This window comes from Anomaloglossus baeobatrachus, chromosome 2 (assembly GCF_048569485.1).
Source record: "Anomaloglossus baeobatrachus isolate aAnoBae1 chromosome 2, aAnoBae1.hap1, whole genome shotgun sequence".
NCBI lineage: Eukaryota > Metazoa > Chordata > Amphibia > Anura > Aromobatidae > Anomaloglossus > Anomaloglossus baeobatrachus.
The window spans coordinates 110,214,390-110,231,924 of record NC_134354.1 but is presented as its reverse complement, the minus strand read 5'-3'; the positions used below and the strand labels follow the sequence as shown (position 1 = coordinate 110,231,924).

General features: G+C 39.8%; 1 protein-coding gene across 1 annotated transcript in view; it reads left to right on the top strand.

Moving 5' to 3' along the window:
- The window catches only part of SLC13A2 (solute carrier family 13 member 2), a 121,849-nt gene that overhangs the window by 70,551 nt on the left and 33,763 nt on the right, over positions 1-17,535 (top strand). The window contains exons 5-8 of the mRNA XM_075335268.1: positions 1,003-1,192; positions 7,054-7,176; positions 9,261-9,479; positions 11,477-11,577. Of these exons, the coding sequence (XP_075191383.1) occupies positions 1,003-1,192; positions 7,054-7,176; positions 9,261-9,479; positions 11,477-11,577 (633 nt within the window). The remainder of the gene's footprint in view (positions 1-1,002; positions 1,193-7,053; positions 7,177-9,260; positions 9,480-11,476; positions 11,578-17,535) is intronic.

Sequence of the window (17,535 nt, the reverse complement as noted above, 5' to 3'; positions counted from 1 at the left end):
AACTACAGTCTGGAGTGATCATGTGCGGCTGTATTCACTGCCCCCCGCGCATCATCATCAGTGCGGGGGGCAGTGAATCAGTACGGCATACTCACCGTTCCCCTGCAGCACTGCGATGTCCTCCTGTCTGTGCCGGTCAGCTGATCTGTGTAGAGAGCGGTGAGCACAGTGATGACATCATCGCTGTACGCGCCGCTAGTCACGCAGGTCAGCTGACCGGCACAGACAGGAGGACATCGTGATGCTGCAGGGAAGTGACCGTGACAGCTCCACACTCCAGTGGTGCTGCTGCCGCCATAGACAGGGGGAGAAGCAATGCTGCATGGAGCAAGAAAAGGTGAGTATAATCGTTTTTTTTTTATTTTTTGTGTGTGTGATACAGAATACATGCCATATACCAGGATGGGGTTATTTATCAGGATGGGTGTATATAGCAGGATGGGGCCATATAGCAGGATGGATGGGGTATATAGCAGGATGAATGGATGGGGGTATATAGAAGGATGGATGGCGGTATATAGCAGGATAGAAATATATAGCAGGATGGGAATATATACCAGGATGGGGGCATATAACAGGATGGCAGTATATAGCAGGATGGGAGTATATAGCAGGATGCCAGTATATAGCAGGATAAGGGCATATACCAGGATGGGGTACATATATAAGGCAGGAGGATCATTACCAGGATGGCGTACCTTAGCAGAGAATTTGGGGACATTACCCCCATAACAGTGTCAGCAGCAGATCTTCGCCCCATAACAGTGTGTCATGACCACAATTTTTGCTTAAAATTTTATTTTCCTATTTTCCTCCTCTAAAACCAGGGTGCATCTTATGGTCCGGTGCGTCTTATAGTCTGACAAATACGGTACATCATACCGTGACACTAGTCAGATTTCTAAAATTTAACCTGGTCATTAAGGTCAAAATTAGCTCCATCATCGGAGTTAAATTCCAAACTTTTCCAATGGGCATGTAATTGTAATCTTTGTATTTCAGTTGCCACATTAGTTGAAATTGATATAGACGATGAGAAACTCAAGAAGGAGAAGCAGGCAAGAAGGCAACAGAAGCACTTAAAACTTTGTAAAGGAATGAGTCTTTGTGTATGCTATTCTGCCAGCATTGGTGGCATCGCAACACTAACTGGCACCACACCCAACCTTGTCATGAAAGGACAGATGGACGAGTAGGTACTTGTAGTTTTCAAGTAGAGTTGAAATGTATGCAAAGTATTATCACCATTTATAAATAATAGTAGATGATCAAGAAATTCCTGTTAGACCTTCCATTTAGGAATATCAGATCTTAGGTCTATATTGATGTCAACTTTGAAGAAAATTAATTAACTGAATTTCATACATGTTCAATCCCCAAAACAATTTAGAACATATCATAGAGTTGCAAAGGGGTTTTTATAAAAATTGGTCCATCCTGATCAGTTACAGTACAACTCCTTGCAGTAGCAAGAATTTTTACAACCCAACCCTCACCAGAAGTAAGCAAACAAGGGGTGGCAAAACTGAGCACAATGAGAGACGTTTAGAGTTTGTTACTATTCTTTGCACAGAATTTGATAAATAATTTGTTTAAAGGGAACCTGGCAGGTCCAATATGCACCCAGAGCCACAAGCAGTTCTGGGTGTATATTGCTAATCCCTGCCTAACCGTCCCTGTATTCACTAGCATAAATAAAGAGATCTTTGGAAAAAGTATTTCTAAAGATCGTTTACCATATGCTAATGAGCGCAGGGACTAGTTTCCTGGGCATTCGTTCCCCTGGCTAGTCGGCTCCATTAGTATGTTAGTATACGCCCCTGTGGGTGTGCTAACATGCTAATGAATGTAAACAAGAATACAGTATATATTTGGACATATATTCTGGAATGGCTAGAATATTAATACATAAATCAAATATATATATACAATCTCAATATTTAGTTGGGAAAAATTTATATGCCCCCTAACGAAGAGACCGAAACACGTGTCAGGTGTCCCACGCCACTAACGGTAACCATTCATTTGGATATGTATATGTAATAAGTTTGTAGGTAATCATCTGACCGGTACTTTACCTTTAATGGTCTTTACTGGATTGGTCTTTCTTGATAAGGGTTCTCCCTATTTGGGAAATGTGAAATCTGCACTTTTGATGTATTTAGAGTGACCCCTGGTGGTCTGCCACAATATTTGGTATTTTTTGTCCAGGGAATTGGCTCCATAACATATGAAATACTAGAGTTGCAGTATATCCTGGTATAGAAATTGTGATCCCTATAGATATATACATATACATTTTTTCCAACTAAATATTGAGATTGTATATATATTTTTGATTTATGTATTAATATTCTAGCCATTCCAGAATATATGTCCAAATATATACTGTATATCATGGTTCTGTTATATGTATATTAACGATGCATATGAGTTGTCCAAACAAGCACTTGTGTAATAATAATTAAAATCTATCAATAAAAAATAAAAATTATCTTAGATGAACCTGATTCTTATATGTATAATTGGGCTTTCTGATCGCTTTTTCCTCCCTCTTCCTTTCTATGTTAATGAATGTGCAGCGTCAGAGGATGATCTCACTCACCTCTCCGCCGCCATCGCCGCCCGACACTGGATTTTAGCTCAGCGCGCATGACCCCGGAGTTTCGGCCATGTGCACATTCATTAGCATGTAAGGCTGTGTCCGCACTTTGCATCGTCCTACTTGCAGTTCAAAACGCACCCTCTAGCAGTAATTGATTTTGCCAAAGTTGCTTTTGACCAAAAAATAGCGCTAAAAACGCATGCGTATTTACCGCGTTTTAGCCGCGTTTTTTGCACTTTTTACATGCCTTTCCATTGCGTTTTGAAAGATGTGTTTGAACATAAAGACACTGCTAAATAAAGTTTAAACAGTCAAACAATGAAAAAAGAGAAAAAAGGAACACATATATAAATATTGAAATGATAAGAAAATAGTTATATTTCATAGAATTATAGCGGTTTTATACTATTTAGCGGAAAAATAGCATTAAATTTATACTTTTCTTTATTTTAATTGTCGGACTATGTGTGTGTGTAAAGGGACATATTATTCCATTATTTTGAAGTCAGAAAAGCATGCGTTTTGGTATTCCAAAACGCATTGTTTCTGCAGCTAAAAAGCTGGTTAAAAGCTAGAATTTTGATATTTCTTGCTTTTTGCTACTTCTCATTGACTTCAATGTTAGCAAAACGCAGCCCAAATGGCAAAAACAATTGACATGCTGCTTCTTTGAACGCATGGTTTTTGCCACAAATTATGCAAATTAAACGCTGCGTTTGGAAACGCAAAGTGCGGACAAGAAATCCTCATTTTCCATAGAATTTGCTGGAAAATCAAAAGGCATGCATTTTGGCATGAAAACGCTGCAGTTCAAAACGAACCTAAAAAGCAGCTGAAACGCAGGTGGAAACGAAAGTGCGGACACAGACTTAGCATGCCCATAGGGTCGTACTAACATGCTATTGGAGCCGAGTAGCCAAGGGAATGAATGCTCAGGGGACTAGTTCCCTCGTTCATTAGCATATGATAAAAGATCTTTAGAAATACTTTTTCTACAGATCTCTTTATCTATGCTAGTGTATACAGGGACAATTAGACAGTGATTAGCAATATGCACCAAGAACTACTCGTGGTTCTGAGTGCATATTGGACCTGACAGGTTCCCTTTAATAATAAATTGAATTTCCAATAATCTGCTGCCAATATTCAAATGACTCATTTATCATGAGACAATTGCCACTTCAAATCAGGCTTTTGTTTTACATGTATTTTTTTTCTTGCCAATATTTTTTTTCCATATCACGATCTTAAAGCAAAACAAAAATAGTAGTTTTGCAATTTTAAAAATGGCCAATATGATTTTTTAGCTGGCTGCTTATTACTGGCAGTATCACTAAGGCCTGTTTCACATGTCAGTGATTCTGGTACGTTTGTGCTTTTTTTAAAACGTACCAGAATCACTGACATACGTAGACCCATTATAATCAATGGGTCTGCTCACACGTCAGTGATTTTCACTGAACGTGTCTCCGTGCAGCGTGCACCCTTGGCCGTGATTCTACACGGAGACATGTCAGTTTTTTTCTGGCATCACTGATGACCCATGGACCACATTATGGTGTGATCCGTGTGTGATCAGTGAAACACGTACAAGAAAATCACGGACATATTAAATATTAAAAATTTTCAACTTAACTTGCCTGCGATTCGCTGTGCCTGCTCCGCTCTCGGCAGCTCCTGCCTGGCTCATGAATATTCATGAAAGCAGGAACTGCCGACCAGGAAGTAGGTGCTGAGAGCGGTGGGCGGACGCTGGAGACCCGAGGAGATCAGCACCATGGACAGCAGCAGTGAAGGCAGGTGAGTGATGTCCATATACAATCACGGATCACGGATTGCACATGGACAACTCACGTGTGCCGTGAATCACGGAACACGGAGGGACATGTGCATGTTTTACACGTCAGTGAAGAACGTCAGTGTTTTTCACTAACATGTGAAACGGGCCTAAGACAGGTATCTCCTCTACATACAGCACAAGACACAAGCTCCACCGTTCACAATCAGCAATGTCCCAGCTGACCCTGATCTTTTCTCTATGACCTTTTCACATGGTCAGTAGATGATTCAATACAAAAGATAGAGTTGAGATCTGGCCATTGCTGTACATGTGTTGTTTCCTGAAACAAGAGGAACTTAGAGCATAAATATGCTCCAGTGGCCAGTGTGAAAATTGCAAGATTTTTATTTGATCAATATTTAATATAGATTGTGATGTGGGGGGAAAAATGATAAGATTAAAAAAATATATACATTTAACACAAAAACCTTTATTTAAACAATAGGTCTATTTTTAATGATTGCTTCATTTTCAAAGCTAGAGTGATTATGGTCTTGGGAGAAACAAGATTATCTTACTCTATGCTGCTCTCTCTTACCTTTAGCTGCACTATGATAGTGTGGTTGCCGCAATAGAATACAGGCATTAAGGCATCCGAGAGGAAAAGGCCATAACAAATGAGGCTTCCCCTTAACTGGCTTTATTTGTTAAAAAGACGCTCACTGAATGCACTCGTACATGTGTTGTAGGATGCTGAGGGTATATCTGGCATCCGCTAATATTACCAAAGAAAAAGAATGCTGCAAAAGTGTCATCTAAAAATTGATTAACCTGTGTCCTCAAATTCCTATAAATATAGGAATGCTACGTATATCTCTGTGCTATGTAGGAAGGATGGCACCTGTAAACGCCCTCGGACTAGTCTCCTTTCCTCTGTTTGGATGAGAGGTATAGTGTCCTTTTCTGTGAATCTTCCAGGGTCATTATACTTCCATTAGTTCAAAATGTCTTGAAAAATTCAGTTTGAAACACTCGGGCCCGTTACATTGCACCAGACCGTTACTGGCGAGAACAATTATTTCTTCGTCGTGACGTCAGAAAAAATGATGGAAGTTTCGGAAGCAGATTCCATCCTTCCTACATACCACAGAGATATACATAGAAATGCTAAGCTTTTACCAATTTGTGGATTAATAATCTTTAATTTGTGGATGACAATTATGCAAAATAAATTTGTTTGGTAATAATCATATTAGTGAGCATAGATATACCCTTAGCACTCCATTTTTTTTTACAATACAGAATATGTAGTAATGCATTCAGTTAGTGTATTTTTATTAAAGGGAATCTGTCACCAGGTTTTTGCTTCCCCATCTGAGAGCAGCATAATGTAGAGACAGAGACCCTGATTCCAGCAATGTGTCACTTTAATAAAATTGTCATAAAATCAATGTTTTCTCTGCTGCACATCTAGCAATTATACAGAGCTCATGAATATGCTGGACTACCTGGCAGCAGGGCAAGTAGTCTTCTAATGATAACCTCCTGCTAAATAAACAGTGATTTTATCAAAACTACAAAAAGCAACCCAGTAACTGACATATCACTGGAATCAGGATCTCTGCCTCTACATTAGGCTGCTCTCAGATTAGGTAGTAAAAACCTGGTGACATATTCCCTTTAATGCATACAGTATATCCTTATGCACATATAGGCAGTGTGTTTAATTGCATATATTTAGGTTTTATAATTAAAAATTAGGCTGAAACCAAAACACTAAGGTAATTAATATATTGTTTTTTCCTACACTAAACATGAAGCTAACAATTGTTTATCAAAGAAATATATTGATCTACATTCTTGTTTGAGATTAGGCATGATGATACACAACTGGTGTATGTTATAATGACTGAATGATCTTTTATATAGAACACAATCCCCTTAGTATGAGGCTGTTGTGTGTCGTAATTGTGTCCATTGGCCACTGCGGGTGGTCAGAGTTTCAACTATGTGGCGAAGCGCACTCTGTGGCTTCATCCTTAGGCCCAGTGCGATTTTTCTCAAGAAATTTCTCGAGTCTGAAAGATTAGCGCACTTGCGTTCAAAAAATGCACCAATAACGCACTGAAAAACGCATGTGTTTTTCCACATTTTTCTGCGTTTTTGATGGGTTTTTCCGCAGGTTGGTCCCTGTGTTTTGTTACCATTATCTATGGTAAAAAATGCAGGTACCTGCAGAAAAGAAGTGACATGCACATTCATTTCCCAAGAAATTCTGTAGAAAGAATGTTCTTGAGAATAAAACGCAGTGTGCGCACAGCTAATTTTTTTCCATAGGTTTTGCTGGGGAATGTCTGTAGGAAGGTTACAACCATTTTCTTAAGAAATTTTTGTAGCAAAAACGCAAAAAAACGCAAGTAAAAATGCAGTGTGTGAACAAGGCCTTAATGTGTTTTTAAAGGGTTATTCTCATCTTTCAAATGTATTACTTATCCGTAGGGTAGGTGATAACTTACTGATTAGTCCAACTGTTGGGTACATGGTGCTCATTCAACAATCGGAACAAAACGTAATGGATATCACCAATGATAATGCTTAGAATTTTTTGTACAATGATATTTGGGTCCTAAATAATGGATCTTGAATGTACTGTACTGTTTTTCTCCAGACTATTTCCTGGAAACAACAATATAATCAATTTTGCTTCATGGTTTGGATTTTCCTTCCCTACAATGATTATACTGCTCTCTCTATCCTGGATTTGGCTGCAGATAATGTACCTGGGAACAAAGTAAGTGTATTCTGTTTTATCAGTGATATATGAGAACCACAATGATGTCAAAGTTATGTTATCATAGTGAAGATATTACCATACAGCACAAAACGTTTAGACATACCTGCTCTTGCAGTGGTTTTCCTGTTCTTTTTGGAATGTGCACATTGTAAATTCAGACTGAAATTAGCAAAACCACAAAGCTACACATATGGATAGAAAGAGGAAAGAAACACCAGAATATGTAATAAACCTTATATTCCTCAAAATGTACCCCTTTTACGCTAATGACAGCTTTACTCACCTTTGGCATGGTCATCAGGTTGTCACCTTGAAGGACTTTCCAACATTGTTGAAGGAGTTCCCAATGTGCTGAGCACTTGTTGGGTACTTTGCCCTCACTCTGTAGTCCGACTCACCCCAAACCATCTCAACAAGGTTGAGATCGGTGTCCATGTCACCTGAGACAGCACCCTATACCTCTTTTTCTTTGTCACATTACCCTTTCAGTCTGAAGGTGAATTTTTAGTCATTGTCCTGTTGCAGCACAAATATGGGTCCTACCAAGCACAAACCACACTGGATGGCATGTCATCGCAGAATGATTTAGTATCAATGCTGGGTTAGTGTGCCTTGAATTTGTAATAAATCACCAGTAAAGCACCCCACAACCCCCACACACTGTTACACCTCCTCTTTCATGCTTCAGAGTGGGCCCCACCCATGTAGAACCCATTTTGTCACCTTTTCTGCATCTTACAAAGACGTAGGAGTAAATATTAAAAGTCTAAAATTTTGACCAAACAGACCAGTGTGTGGATGTTTATTCATGATTGATTGCTCTCAGTGAGAGAAACAAAATTAAAATTTTGTAGTTGTGATACCTTTTAATGGCTAACTAAAATAAAATATGATGTTATAAAGCAAGCTTTGGAGACATCTCAGGTCTCTTCCTCAGGCATGGCATGACAAAATATCTGAAGAAACACAAATATATACACAAAACAGGGCAGAGCGATGCATAGTAAAAGGACATTTAAATAAACAAACACTGAGCTTGGAAAGTGAATCCTTAATTAGCTTTGATTAGTGGTGTGAGTATTATTGTCCCAATATCCATGTGGGATCAGAGGTCTGGTGAGTCTCTGGAGCTGACCTCTCAGATTATATAATGAGTCATAAATCCTTCTGAGAGATTGAGTCCTGTGTCCACAGAGTTAAACATTGTGATGAATTTGTATTCCCAGACCCTGCGATGGCTCTGTGATATGAAGTTGCCTTTTAATATGACAACTTTCATGTGGTTTATGTTGTGTCCTGGAGCACAGAAATGTTTGGCTACAGGTAAATAGATTTTTTTGTCTGTAATTGTGTGGTGGTGAGATCTCATCCTTGCTCTCAGTCTCTGTCCTGTTTCTCCAACATAGAGGCCCCCAATAGGACATATAGTGCACAGGATTAAGTGCACCACGTTGGAAGAGGAGCATGTGAATGTTCCAGGAATCTTATAGTCCTTCTGTGTGTTAGGGATCTGTATCCGGTCTTTGGTCTCTACGTGAGTGCAGGCTTTGCAGCTCTTTACATTGCAAGGATAAGTTCCTCTTGGTGTGTCTGAGGGCATAGAACTTCGGATCGTGATGCTCCTTAAATTAGGAGGTTGCCTGTAGCACAGTAATGGAGGATCTTTGAATATTGTTTTTAACCGGAATTTGTGTTTCTTCAGATATTTTGTCATACCATGCCTGAGGAAGAGACCTGAGATGTCTCGAAAGCTTGCTTTTTATAACATCATATTTTATTTTAGTTAGCTATTAAAAGGTATCACAACTACAAAATTTTAATTTTGTTTCTCTCACTGAGAGCAATCAATCATTTTTCAACTGGCTAACACGGTACCAAAACCTTTTTCTTTTAACTAAAGATGTTTATTCATCTAATACCCAGTCATTGTGTTGCTTTGTTTAGCTCAATCACGTTTCTTTTTTGCAGTCTTTCGTAGTTGCTTTTTTTGCCTACTCTTGCAGCACAGAATTTACATTCCATAAGGTGAGAAACCTGAAAAAGTCTTCCGTGAGGAACTGACATGGGTGTTTTCCTTCTAGATTTAAGAAAAACTTTGGCTGTGGTGGAAAACCTGAAGAAAAAGAAAAAGAAAAGCGAGCATATAAAGTTATCTCTTCTGAGCACAAGAAGTTGGGGCCGATGTCCTTTGCAGAAATTTGTGTTCTGGTTCTGTTTATTTTGCTCGTTATTCTGTGGTTTTCAAGGGATCCAGGTTTCATGCCTGGCTGGGCGACTATCAGTTTTAACAAAAATAAAGAGTAAGTATATACTTAAGTCATGTCCACTGACTACAGGGCCTTCCATGAGTCATAGCCATGTGATCAGTCTGGTGTGAATGTTGTTGTTACCTCGTGGGTTACAGGACCTACCGTGACATCTTGCAGGGACACTAGCTGTGCCCTCGGATAGCCACGACTCTGGCGTCAGTGCTGTCACTGCCGACAAGCGCTCACTTTCCGGCAGTGTTGCAGTGACATCAGTCGAGGTTACCCGGGGGCACAGCAGACCAGCCTCAGCTATGCATTCGGGTGAAGTCTTTGACAGCTCTCAGTGAGTCTGTGTGAGCAGACCTGTGTTTGTCTCACACAGATGTAGCAGAGCTGAAAATGCTCGCCTGCCTTTGGACTACGTTGTAGGGTCCTAAACGTCTTTTGTTTTATTTCTAATAAAATATTTTTTCTCTGTGTTGTTGTTTTATTTTACTATTAAAATAACAATCATAGAGTGGGCATCTGTAATTGGATGCTGGAGTAACCTGAAAACAGCCCATACATTCTAGCATCTAGAATATGTGGGCAGATTCCAGGTTATTCCAACAGCCAATCACAGACGCCCATTCTGCTTGACAGCGTCTGTGATTGGCTGTTGGGTCCCTCACACATATAGTAGTGTAAAAATAAATAAACAATTTAAAAAAATGACATAGCGCTTTGCGGTATTTTTGATTCCCAGCGTAGATAAAGCGGACGGCTACGGGTTGCCACCCCCATCTGCCTGGCTTTACCTTGCCTGGCAATCAAAATACAGGAAAGCTCATTATTTTATTTTTTTTTTAATTATTTAAAAAAATAATATTAAAAAAAAATGCATGGTCTCCTGCCGTATTTTGATCGCCAGTCAGATAAAACCAGGCAGCTGATGGCTGGGATTCTCAGCAAGGTAAGGCCCAAGCGTTCTGAGCCCCCCACACTAAAAATCACAGCCCATAGCAACCCCTGGAAATGGCACATTGTTTTTAAGCGCCATTTCAAGGCACTTGACCAGGCTCGTCCAGCGGCCCTGATGGCAGTGGCACGCTGGGTAATAAAGAGGTTAATACCAGCTTTGTATTCTCAGCTGGTACTAAGCCCGAAATTCATGGTGTCACGCCAAATTAGACATAGCCACCATGAATTTCTAGTAAACAGTAAAAAAAAAACAATACATAGAATTTTTTTTTATTAGAAACAAAAAAAATTTAGCGACTCCATCTTTATTATAAAAAAATCCTTAGTGCAACGTAGTCCACAGTGAGAGCAATGTCAGCTCTGCTTCATCCCTCTGTACAGACAAGCATCTCTACAGAGCGAGAAGCAGGTTGACACTGAGGGTATGATTCCACTTGCGTATGACTCCTGCTTGTCTCGCATCGGTATCATCCAGCATGGCACACTCTCCTGGCAGGAGCGCCTCAGCTGCATGGAAATACATGCAGCTGACCCTCTCCTGTCAGGAGAGTGTGTGCCGTGCTGGGTGATACTGATGCGAGACTCGCACAGTGACAGTAAAAGTTCAATCAAGTCCATGGCTCATGGACTCGGGTGAACCCTGACGTCACCAAGATCATGGCCGAAAATAGCTAGACTGCCGAGTGACGAGCAGTGCAGTGAATACCGCTGAAAGTTAACGATCGGACCTGGAAGCAGAATCGGGCGGAAGATAGCGGGTCTGCAGGGCGCGTCACAGGAACGGTAAATATTTTCATAATGTTTTTTTTCTAATGTGCTTTTTTTTTACAGCCCCTGGACCCGAACTGGACCCGAACTGTAACACGAGTTTCCCAGGAAAGCTCATGTTCGGGACCATGTGCACAAACACTATGTGTTCGGTACGGAGCCCGGACTTTACAGTTTGGTTCGCCCATCACTAATCCTGATCAGTACTTTGTGCACCAAAGTAAAACATCTAAAATTATGTGAAATTTCATTATATTGTGTTTCAAATTTGCAAATACTTTAGGCCAAAGTATATGATTATATTATTCCTTATGTCTCAGGTATGTCACGGATGCAACTGTTGCCGTATTTATAGCTCTCATGTTGTTTCTATTTCCTGCTGAGTTGCCCTCATGTAAACCCCAGGAGCCCCTGGAAGAAGGTAAATTTCATTAATATGTGCATCACTAACTTGATTTTCAAACAAAAGTTCCTCGTATTTATCTTTAAAGAAAAAAAAACCCACTTTTTATTCTTATGTAATTGTATTACATACCTTTTGTTTCGATCATAGAGGTGGCGCTTATCTTCAGTCCAGTCAGGCTCAGTCTTCAAATTATGCATGCCCCCTGCATTGTGAATGATTGCAATGACTGACCCGACATCATGGCAATCTCCTATTAAAGGGAATCTGTCACCAGGTTTTTGGTACCTAATCTGAGAGCAGCATAAGGTAGAGACAGAGACCCTGATTCCAGCAATGTGTCACTTACTGAGCTGCTAAGTGTAGTTTTCATAAAACCACTGTTTAGTCAGTAGGAAATTATTATTAGAGGACTACTTGGCCTCATGCCAGATAGCCCAGCACATTCATGAGCTCTGCATAACCCCACCGCCACCACTGTTAACTTTCTATGTACACTTTACATGGACAAAAACCTGCCAATCATTGTTGTGAGTGGGGATATAATGATCCACATACAAATAACTGCTAGATTTGCAGCAAAGAAAACAGTGATTTTATCAAAATGACAGCAAACAGTTCCACAAGTGACACATCGATGGAATCAGGGTCTCTGTCTCTAGATTATGCTGCTTTCAGATGGGGGAGCAAAAACCTGGTGACAGATTCCTTTTAACTCCTGCACTTGCGCAGTTCTCAGCTTTCTGGTCATGCGCACTGCACGTCCCTCTTCTTTCTTCTCCTGACCGCAGCTGCAGTAGCAGAGTAGCAGAGAGGTGAGAGCAGAGGCGCACTTAGTGTGCATGCTGCCAAGCAGACATGATAAAGCCTAGAGCATGTGCACTGAATCTGAGTGAACATCCCCAGATTCATTTCATATGTGCGCATGCTCCAGGCTTTGTCATGTCTCCTTGAGAGTGCACACGCTAAGCATTCCTAGAAAGGTACTTCATGAAATTCATGCCATGTAAATTCGGGCCATGTTGCACCTTAAGGCTATGTGCACGCGCTGCAGAAAATTTCTTAAAAATAAAACTTCACCTTGTGGCAGAAAAACACTCCTTGTGCCATAAAACTTAGCAAAAAAAGCATGCGTATTTTGCTCGTTTTTGGTGCGTTTTTTTCCAATTATCTGACATAAATGGCAGAAAAGGCTAAAAAATGCAGGGCAAAAACGCACAAAGAATGGACATGCTGCAGTTTTTTTGTCAACCCAAACCTGCAGGTAAAAATAAGCAACGTGCACACAGCATTTCTAAATTCTTATAGACTTTGCTGGGAGAAGAAGAGACATGCCAAATTGGGCTAGAAACTGCACAGAAAAACACGGCAAAAACACAACGTTAGAGTATCTTTCATTTTTCTGAATTACAATGATCTCTGTTAAAAACATTGTGTCAGATTCTGCTGAAATCATTGGATACGATTTCCTACCTTTTCACATTTCCCACTCTTAGCATCTTCATATTTATCATAATTCAAAAGTCTAAGTCATCAGAGTTTTCATGTAAAACATAGTTTTTTTTTGTTTTAAAACGCTGCATTACATTTTTGTTGATGGATGAAACAAAAACTTGGGTGTCTCGGACTTTTGGATTGTACATGATACATTGACTTGTAAGTGTACTTTAAAGCTGAACTGAGCAAACACCAAGGCTTACAAGTGGTGCTATGTGAGCCAATAAAGCAATAGTGTCATACCTAGCCAGATAACATTTTAGTTTCACGAAGTAAGCATTCTTGTTATCTAACATTAAGAGCAGTATTGGTCTTCAGATATAGAGATGATGTACTATAAACTTTGTGAAAGCATACCTGCCCTTTCACAAAATATCTGTAGAAAAGCAAGGTCTTGTTACCTTCATCAGCAGTAGCAAGGTAAAACGTCTTTTGATGCACGTGCCAGCCTATGTACAAGAATGGTTGTGACTCTCAAGTCTCATGCTTTGAGCTCCCTTGGACTGAAAACTCACTTCTCTGTTATTTAAAGGGGCTGTCCACTAATTAGACAACCCCTTCTCATTCCCTATCTGTGCCCCCATAACAATAAAAAAGCCTATACTCCCCTCAGGTACCGGTGTGGTTCCAGTGGTGTCGTAACTCGTGCTATTGGGGCTCACATGACATTATTGGTAGAGATGGGCTAATGTTTTGAAATTCAAATTCGTAACTTTTTACAAATTTGTCCCCAAAATTTGATTCCTGGCCAATGAAAGGTTCTCCAATTGGCCTTTAAAGACACAAATAACATTCTGAGCTCTCCTAAGACTGTATCCAACTCATTTCAACATCCTTAATTCAAACACAACCTTACTAATGTCATGTGTCTGTTAGTAAATGTACGGTAGTCGGTTTTCACTTTCATACACTAGCATCTCAATAAATTAGAATATCATTAAAAAGTTAATTTATTTCAGTTATTCAATACAAAAAGGGAAACACATATATTATATATTGAGTCATTACACACAGAGTGATCTATTTCAAGTGTTTATTTCTGTTAATGTTGATGATTATGGCTTACAGCCAATGACAACCCAAAGGTCATTATCTCAAAAAATTAGAATATTGTATTAGACCAACTGAAAAAAATATTTTTAACTCAGAAATATTGGCGCCTACTGAGAAGTCTGTACAGTAAATGCACTCAATACTTGGTCGGGGCTCCTGTTGCATGAATTACTGCATCAAAGCGGCGTGGCATGGAGGCGATCAGCCCGTGGCACTGTTGAGGTATTATGGAAGCCCAGGTTGCTTTGATAGCAGCCTTCAGCTCGTCTGCATTGTTGGGTCTGGTGTCTGTCATCTTCCTCTTGACAATACTCCATAGATTATCTATGGGGTTTAGGTAAGGCGAGTTTGCTGGCCAATGAAGCACAGTGATACTGTGGTTATTAAACCAGGTATTGGTACTTTTGGCAGTGTGGACAGGTGCCAAGTCATGCTAGAATCTGAAATTTTCATCTCCAAAAAGCTTGTCGGAAGAGGGAAGCATTAAGTGCTCTAAAATTTCCTGGTAGACGGCTGCACTGACTTTGGTCTTGATAACAGACAGTGGACCTACACCAGCAGATGACATGGCTCCCCAAACCATCACTGATTGTGGAAACTTCACACTAGACCTCAAGCAGCTTGGATTGTGGCCTCTCCACTCTTCCTCCAGACTCTGGAACCTTGATTTCCAAATGCAAAATTTACGTACATCTGAAAACAACACCTTGGACCATTGAGCAACAGTCCAGTACTATTCCTCCTTGTCCCAGGTAAGACACTTCTGGCATTGTCTATTGGTCATGAGTGGCCTGACTCAAGCTGTAGCTCTTGTCCTAGATAAGTCTGTGTGTGGTGGCTCTTGCAGCACTGACTACAGCAGCAGTCCACTCCTTGTGAATCTCCTCCAAATTTTTGAATGGCCTGTTCTTAACAATCCTATCAAGTATCAAGACTGGGGTTATCCTGGTTGCTTGTGCACCATTTTCTACCACACATTTTCCTTCCACTCAACTCTTCGTTAATATGCTTGGATTCAGCACTCTGAACAGCCAGCTTCTTTAGCAATGACCTTTTGTGGCTTACCCTCCTTGTAGAGTCTGTCAATGACTTCTTTATACACATCTGTCAAGTCAGCAGTCTTCCCCATGATTGTGTAGCCTACTGAACCAGACTAAGAGACCATTTTAAATGCTTAGGAAGCCTTTGCAAGTGTTTTGAAGTAATTATTCTAATTTTCTGAGATAATGACTCTTGGGTTTTCATTGGCTGTAAGCCATAATCATCAACATTTTCTTATTTGCTTAGATAGGTATGCAATGTTATACCTCTCCTGTTTTGGATAAAAACATTCTCTGTATACCCATTTATGTAAATTGTTACATATTTCTTGCGCCAATCCTATGTATATATTTTATTTGTGGTGTTGATGGATATATGCTAAAAAAAATCTTTTGTATTTTTTACTGTGACAAACAGGTCCCAACTACCTTGAGAAAGGTCCATGCTGGGACTGAAACATTGGTTTAACGGGACTTATTTTTGTTTCTTCATAATAAAAACATCTCAAGAATCCCTTTTTTCTTAATTTTTTTTCTATACGAGTGCCGAAGTTATCGATTTTGCTATAATCATAAATATTAACAAAAATAAACAATTGAAATAGATCACTCTGTGTGTAATGACTCAATATAATATATGCGTTTCCCTGTTTGTATTGAATTACTGAAATAAATTAACTTTTTGATGATATTCTAATTTATTGAGTTGCACTTGTACACATACACTGCACCAGTCACATAATCAATTTCTTACACTTTTGAAGTCTCGTCTTTAGCTGAACAACTTACATTTCTTTACGTATTTAGTTTGACACCGATTCAGTGTAGCATCAGGCAAATATTAACTCATACATAGCAATCACCAGAAAAGCGGAACTACATCAACTGAGCACAAATCCTGCAGTTTATAAGTCTCAAGAGTTCCACCAAAAACTGAGCATACCTGGGAGTAAAGGCGGCGTTACACGCTACGATTTATCTGACGATATGTCGGCGGGGTCACGGTTTCCGTGACGCACATCCGGCATCGTTAGCGACGTCGTAGCAGACATATTGGTACATTTGACACCCTGCCAACGACGAACAACATCAAAATGACCGCCTTAGTCAAACAATATATCGCTGAACGATGTTGCGTCGTTTTTGAGATCATTACGTGTGACCGCTAATAAACGACTTATGTGCGATCTCGGAAAATCGTAACTACGATCTGGGCATGTCACATCGCTAACGAGATCGTCAGATAAATCGTAGCGTGTAAAGCGGCCTTAAGGGTGTGATCAAATCTGCGTATATAAAATTGTCCAGATTCTCACTGAGAAAAAAAATGCACGGTCGCATAACACTCGAATGACATATGGATGCCAGTTGAGGAAAAAAACGCCTGACACTCATCAACTTTTCTGACTGAGAATCTGGACAATTTTACATATGCAGATCTGATCGCACCCTAAGGCTAAGTTCACACAGGGTATCTTTTGCTGCGTTTTTGAGGTCACAAAGATGCACCAAAATACATGCATTTTCTTCTCCCAGCAAAGTCTATGAGATTTTTATTTTGCTGTCCTTACTGTGCATCTTTTGTTGGCTGCATTTTTCAAGATGCAGCATGTCAATTCTTTTTGCATTTTTACAGCGTTTTTGAGCCCTTCCAGTCAATAGATTTGAGTTAAAAGAACGTATTGGGCAAAACACGGTAAAAACGTGGTAAAAACACACACTGCGTTTTTGGTGCATTTGAAGATGCACTCAAGATGCACTGACAAAAAAAGATGCCGCGTGTGAACATAACACTGGTTAACACTGGGTCCTAAAGTCAAAGCTGACTATGGACATCTACAGAGTGATTGTAATTTCTCTGTATGTTTTTGTTTCCTCCAAACAAAGTATAAAATAGGCCTTAGTGTTGCCGTGTGAATGTGTGAAGTAGTCAATTTAGATTGTATTATTTGAATGTTGTAATACTATATTAATAAAAGAAAATACATAATATTGGTAAATATCACCTACATATGTGTAGTGTGCATATTAGGTATAAAAATGTTAAAGGGATTCTGTCAGGTCCCTTATGCCATCCATGTCAGCAGCATTCACCTAAGGATCAAAAATTCCCTTACTAACCAGCCCTGCATAACCTCATTCTCTAAAATCAATGTGTAAAAAAGCTTTTTCGTATGCAAATTAGGCCTTGAGTAGTCAAAAGGGCGTTGTTTTCCTAGAGTAGTTGGCCCTCTTTCCATGTTATCACGCACCTGTGGGCATGATGACATGATTTCCATGAGTCAGCATCAGCGCAGTTCCTGGAATTCTTGTGCATGTGCCCGGCTCATTTCAGCATCATCATTGCTCTTCTGAATCTGAGTGTACACGTCCCAACTTCAGAGAT